Below are 6,638 nucleotides of genomic sequence, written 5' to 3'. Positions count from 1 at the left end.
GTGCGCTGGTAGATCGTCGCGCGTCAGCCCTGACACAGGAGAGGTCTCCCCTATAGTCAATCTTGAGGCAGGTGTCTGTCTTGGGTCTGTTTTTAAAGACAGACGAAGAGACCACAGGTCAGCTCAATACACTCTGTCTCTCCTTGTGATTATTGGCGACCGTTCCATGCTTCTATCCTCAGGATACTGAAATCGTTCTCTTCCACGCCGCAACCTCCCTCCGGGCTGGACAGGCAACTTTATCTCATGCGGGCTGCTCCCTTGGAGCGGCACCGCTGCTCCCGAGGGAGCGCACCCCGTAGCCGGGTGCAGTGAGTGCCTTGGGGCTGGGTGGCCTGTCCTCTGGACGGGCTCAGCCCCGGCGACTCACTAGGGTGCCTGCCCAGACCAATGTCTCCCCCTAATTCCTATCATCCTTCCGGCTCTGCAATGGTCTTGTCAGACCGAAAGGGCCTAACATGGCCTAACCCAACAAAACAAAACAAGTGATTATTGGCGTTTTAGCGTCATGTTTTCATGATCTCTTTGCATGACCATGAATCACAAAGGAAACGTTCACTTCATTTGGCATTTCTTTTTTTTTTCCGATAATATACATTTATTACACTCAGATCATCTCATCACATTCACAGTCATCCGACATCATCCACTCCAATGATGCGCCACCAGTGGCTCATCAGTCGTTTCATCAGCTGCCTCAGCTGGCACGACGCGCAACGACAACTCCCCCCAACAGCTCACAGGCGTCCCACTATCACTGCACCGCTGCAATGGTTGCACTACACAGGTCAAGGCACACATGGCACCACCGCGGGACCGGTCTTTGCGGCACTGCTCCAACAGCGAACAGGCAACCAAACAAGTCAGAGTGAGCAAAACAGCGAGGCAAGGTCCGGGTGAAACGTTCAACACAAGATAAGGATAACAACACTGCAAAAAATACAAATTATTTAACAAAGCCCAGAGGTTTACATTTATCAATACAGAACAGTTTTTATATCAACTTTTAACAGCTATCAATGACTATCAACCATCAATGACACCGGCGATGCAGCGAGCGACGCCGGCGGAAGACGCGCCGGCGGCGACTCGGCCAGCCCGGTCACCGGGGCGATCGAGGCGGCGGCGGCGTGACTGGAATCTCTACTATTTTCTACTTTGTTTTGCTCCTTTCACACATCACATGCAAGACAAAACAGCCGCTAGTCCCTTCCCGCGACCGGCGAGCTCGTGACCTTGGGGATCATCCGGGTGTTTGTGGCATGTTTGTTTTATAAATATGATGTGTATATTTATGTATACTGTATACTATGTATTTATTGTATGCATTTTATGTATGTATTTTTAAGTGTTTTTACGTATTTCTATTCCTCATGCAGATCAGCCTACATCATGCAATGATGCAAACTGATCTCACATGAGATGCAAATTGCATGAAGATACAATTTACATGCCCACAAATGCATGCAAATGCATGCATTTGCAGGCAAGAGTGCTGCAAGTGTGCAACTGTGTTATGGATTGACGTACAAAGATTTGTGTAAAAAAAAAAAATATACGGCAGTTAATGTGCATCGTTTTGTACGACGATGCTTTTTAGTCTTCCCCACTTTTTCTCGAATTCTATTTGTTTGTTTATGCGATTAGCTGCTTGTTGTTCTATTTCTACAACAATTTTCAGTTTGTTTATTAGGTGTGTCACCTCTGGTGTGATATTTCGTAACCTTGCTTCATATATGACCATTTTTGCTAAAGCCAATATATGTGTCTGTTGTGGATTTGCATCGATTAGGAAGAACCAAGTTTTGCTGTTTATAGGGAGGCGTATTTCGTACGGATCTAAAATTCTGCGTTTGATATCTGCTATAAAGGACTTTACTTTATTACAATGCCAGAACATATGAACCAGTGTTTCCGGTTCTACTTTACAGAACGTGCAAGTATCTTCGTCTTTAATGTGTATAGTCTTAAGGTAGGTATTCGTTGCTACTATGCGATTTATGAGTTTATATTGAAACATTATCAGTTTTGCTGACTTTGTGACCTTTTTTAAGATTGCAAGGCTATTTTCCTCAAAACCCCCAATATCTCTGATCCACTTTGCTTTTTGGCGTTCATTAGCATTCCGTATTTCTAACTGCTTATGTTTTACATTTGCTTCGTACGCTTGACGTGAAAATTTTTCATTGTTTAACACCACGCACATTCTATGTGGCATTATCGGCCCAAGTGTTTTATCTATTTGTTGGTTTTTTATGTAATCAGGTAAGCTCCTGATTAAGCTCGAATAACATAAAAATGTCATCTTCACGTCGTAAGCATTTTCGAGGCTCTCTTTGGTATGTAAGGTCCCTGTATTTTCGTTAAACAAATCATTTCTCCGTTCCGCTGCGCTTGCAAATGCATGACTGATGAATATGGGTCTGTGTATTCGTACGTTTGTACACCCGTCATGCACTTTGGGTGCAGATTACGCTTACACAGCCAGCAATGCATGGAAACACAGTACCACAGGCGGCGGCGGGGTGGCGGTGGACAATCGGAAAGACAAGAACGCTGAACAATGTGTAGGATCGGTGTTCGCGGCACGGCGTGGGCGCACAGACTGAGCCAATAGTGTTGGAGCCACACGGCAGGTGTCGCTGCAGTGGCGCCCGCGGACAGAGAAAGTTTTTGCCGCACGACCCCGTAGGTGTCGCTCGTCAAATGCATTTCTCCGTTCCGCTGCGCTTGCAAATGCATGACTGATGAATATGGGTCTGTGTATTCGTACGTTTGTACACCCGTCATGCACTTTGGGTGCAGATTACGCCCAACACCCCATCTGCACCCGCGCGGAACGGAGAGGCATTCGCTATGAACAAAATTGCCAGGGCGGCAGAAAGCTAATGGAAAACGATGGATGCCTCTGGATTAACAGACGTGGCGATAACGCGACGGCAGAGGACATGACATGCCGCGCACGGCGTAATTCACCTCACGCGACGCACAAACATGGCACCGTCGGCGGTGCGGCTGTGGCGTAGAAACTGCAGTTGCATCTGGGTTATGGCTGTGCGGGCGAGCTAAACCAACAATGAACACGCGAGCCCGACGTTACATATATACAGATACATCACTGTGGCGCGCAGCCGTCGGGAGTTGGGACTGCCGCTCCGCCGGCGAGGGCGGCGGTCCCAGAGCCCGGACCTGAAACAGGCAGCTGACAGACTACCGCTCCGCCCGTGAGGCGGGGGTCCGGGGGCCCGGACCTAAAACAGGCAGCTGACAAGACTGCCGCTCGCCCGTGAAGGCGGCGGTCCGGGATCCCGGACCGAAAACAGGCAGGTGGCCAAGGACGCCGCCGCTCCGCCTGCGAGGGCGGCGGTTTGGGAGCCCGGGCCTGAACAGGCAGCGTCGGGACTGCCGCTACGCCTGCTAGGGCGCGGCCCGTGCACCCAGACCTAGAACGGGCAGCTGTGGCTCGGGTTTGGGAGCGGTAGCGGTGGAAGGCCGGCAACGTTGACCCTCTTTGGACGGGACCCGCCGCTTAGGATGCCTGAAGGAGGGAGACCGGCCGCCGTACGTATCGCCGCACGGCCTGGGACGACCAGCGGCCGGCGTGGCAGAGTTGAGGCTCCGTTAGTCCGACTGCGGCGCCGTGGGAGGCGCCGCTGATGCGAAGGCAGTGCCCGGAGAGGCGGGCTGGGTTGAGACCAGCTCGACGGCCCGCCATGCGAAGTACGCGAGTGAGATCGCGCGATGTCAGAGGGCGGCGATGGCCGCCGATAAACAGTGCGTCATCAGGAAGGCCCGTGCCGCGGACCGCGAGGTAGTCGCGGACAGCGGCGACCGGACACGTGGCAAGATCAGGCCGGGCTCGAAGCGTGGTGGTGAACGGGGAGGCCGACGTTTTTGAGGATGGAATGGTGAGAGAAAGCTGGGGGCCGACGAGACTCACGTGGCTGAGTCGGACTGTGTGGGTCAGGTCTCGGCCGCGCACGACCTCGCCCGGGCGAAGCATAGCAAAGAAAGCCAATGTAAAGATGGCACGGAATGCAGCACGGTCTACCGGGGAGAGGCCTAGGAAATGGAGTGCGGCGCAGAGCTCGCCGAGCTCGGTCAGGGAGACGGCGAGGCGGTTGTCCGCACTCGGCCGTAGCCGGCGGGATCCCGCTAACAGCTGTCGCACCCGGAAGTCCGCCGTGGGATCCGGCGCGCCGGCTAGCTTGTGGCCGTAGGAGATGGCAGACGCCTCGGCGGCGAGGGTGGAAGCGGAACAGCCCTGCTCGTGTCGAGAGGCCAGGAAATCAGCAGTGTCGGCCACTGAGATGGGAAACAGGGCAGCAGTGGGCGGCAGAGTGAGGAAAACGCGGATTTGGTCCCACACTGCTCGATAAGAGCGAATGGTGGCAGGAGCTAGCGCGGCACCAGCTAGCTGGTGAACGGTGAGAGCGTGCCGCAGGCCGGCCAGTCCCAGGACGTCGGCGTGGCTGCTGCGGACGGGCGGAGCTCCTTGAAGACCTGCACAAGACCGCGGGACAGGGCGTCAGCTGCTGCATTGGCGATGCCGGGTGTGTGCACGGCACGCACGAGAATGTTATGAGAGACGGTGGTGAGAAAAAGGAATCGGAGCCATGGCATTAGGGCAGGCGAGCGAGATGACTGAGAGGTTATACAGGCCACCACAGCGGAGTTATCTGAGCGCACAAGGACGCAGCGATGCGCGAACCGATCTCGCCACACGTGCACGGCTACAGCGACAGCCACTAGTTCCAAAACGCTGATAGGGGCCTCGCGGAGGGACGCGGGCCACGGCCCCAGGAGCCAGTCCTCGCCGCAGATGGCACCGAGCCCGACCGAGCTGGAGGCTTCCGTCTCCAGGATAAGACCCGGCTCCAACAACCAGCGCCGGTGAGCGAGAATCGCGCGGCCTGGGAAACGGTCTAGAAACAGCAGCCAGGCGCGCATATCCTGTCTGGCCGCCCGGGTGATCGTGACGCGGTGGTGAGGGCGCGACACGCCGCGACACAAGTCGAACATGCGCCGTAGGAACGGGCGACCGAGTGGCACTGCGGTGCACGCAAAGCTGAGGAGCCCCGTGCATTCACGGACCATGCGGAGGGGCGCTTTCCGGCGGGCCAGCAGGCTCGTGAGGCCTGCCCTGGCACGTGCCAGCTTGTCAGCTGGCAGCCGCAGCTCGCCGCGCTCAAGGTCCAATACCACCCCGAGGAAGGTGAGGGACCGGCACGGCGCCACGGTCTTGTCGCGACGCAGCGGGATCGCCAAGTCACGGCACATGGCCTGAAAGCCGCCGAGCGAGCGCTGACACGCTGCGCGCGACTCGCCGATGAAGAGGAAGTCGTCCAAAACAGAAACAATGGGACCCGCCCCGAATTTGTTCTGCGCGATCCAGACGAGCGCATCACTGACGGACTGGAAGATTTGGGAAGAGCTGGCACAGCCCATAGGAAGGCAAAGGTCCACGTATGCGCAGTCCCGCCAATGGAAACCGAGCATGGCGGCGTCCGGGCACGATGCGGAATGCACTCTCAATATCGGTTTTGGCGAGGTAGGGGCGTTGGAAGGACCCAATCAGGCGAAGAGCCTCGTCCACCGACCCGTATTGAACATATGTGCGCTCCCGGGGAATGAAATCGTTGACGGAAGCGCCGGTGGGAAATGACAGGTGGTGAATGACCCGAAACGAGCCCGGAGACTTTTTGGGGATTAGACCAATGGGAGAAAAACGGACGATCCATGGCGGCGCGGGACAGAAAGGACCGGCTATCCGACCCGCGCGCGTCTCAGCCGCGACATATGCGTCCACGACTTCCGGCGCCAGAGAGCAGGATGGAAGGTTGCCGCCCGAGTCACCAGAGGGGACCTCGGCGCTGCCGAGCGGGAAGCCGTAGCGAAAACCGTGCACTAGCTGCGCGGCCAGGGCGGGGTCGTAACCTGTCAGGAGCAGCGCGAGGTGGTCGGGCGGGACTGATACCGGCGGAGTGAGGGAGTCATTCGCGGCCGGGGCGGCGGGTGCCGGGGAGGGCCGGGGCGGCGCGGCGAGGGCAGGCGAGCACGCTATGGGGGCCACGGCAGAGGCGGCACTCGTGCCGGAACAGGCACGGGGACCGGCGGCACCCGGCGGCGCGATTGTAGCCGAGGCAGAGCGCGCGAAAAGAGCCAGACGCGGCGGCCGGCCGGCTAGAGCCGCCCCGACCCTCGCCGCTTACACCGGCTGCAGACCCGGCCCGAGAACCGGCGATTCCGCGAGCGATTGCGGTGAGCCAAATGGGAGACGTGGCCGCCGTGGAGCCCCATGGGTGAGCTTCCGGGCAGAGGCCCCGTGCGCGCCGAAAGGCCTCATCGAAATCGCGCCACGCGAATCCAAGGCCGGGCGCCTGCAGCGAGGACACTTGTTGCATGTGGCGCAACAGACCGGAGGCGTCAGCGGGGTGGGCAGCCAAGTACACGGCCGCGTATCGAAGAAACGCGGTGGCCCAGGCGCCGAAATGCGGGATTGGGCGGCGCTGTACCGAGGGACGGAGACGGCCGTCGATAAGGCAAAACAGCCCTGGTTCTGCCGGGGGGATAGAGTCGTTGAGGAGAGTGTTTAGGTCAATGAATTGATGGGACACGATGAGGGCCGCCACCGCGGG

The 6,638-nt window shown here is 57.4% G+C and overlaps 1 protein-coding gene across 1 annotated transcript; it reads right to left on the bottom strand.

The window, feature by feature from the left end:
• Positions 1 to 3,510: 3,510 nt before the first annotated feature.
• On the bottom strand, positions 3,511 to 5,500 carry LOC122365472. The gene is made up of 2 exons (XM_043336712.1): positions 4,743 to 5,500; positions 3,511 to 4,697 (listed from the first exon to the last, which is right to left on the bottom strand). Exons 1-2 carry the CDS (start codon positions 5,497 to 5,499, stop codon positions 4,414 to 4,416), a joined length of 1,041 nt encoding a protein of 346 aa, XP_043192647.1. The 5' UTR covers position 5,500; the 3' UTR covers positions 3,511 to 4,413.
• Between the last annotated feature and the right edge of the window lie 1,138 nt (positions 5,501 to 6,638).

This window comes from Amphibalanus amphitrite, unplaced genomic scaffold (genome assembly GCF_019059575.1).
Source record: "Amphibalanus amphitrite isolate SeventyFive unplaced genomic scaffold, NRLGWU_Aamphi_draft 000742F_arrow, whole genome shotgun sequence".
NCBI classification, from domain to species: Eukaryota; Metazoa; Arthropoda; class Thecostraca; order Balanomorpha; family Balanidae; genus Amphibalanus; species Amphibalanus amphitrite.
The sequence above is the reverse complement of the archived record's forward strand: the minus strand, read 5'-3'. Positions and strand labels throughout refer to the sequence as shown.

Excerpts from the sequence above, each read along its gene's own strand:
- LOC122365472 (XM_043336712.1), bottom strand. The coding sequence starts at position 5,499 with ATGCTCGGTTTCCATTGGCGGGACTGCGCATACGTGGACCTTTGCCTT. Across the intron at positions 4,698-4,742 it reads CGTTTTGGAACTAGTGGCTG|GCGTCCTTGTGCGCTCAGAT; the intron begins TCGCTGTAGCCG and ends TCGCGCATCGCT.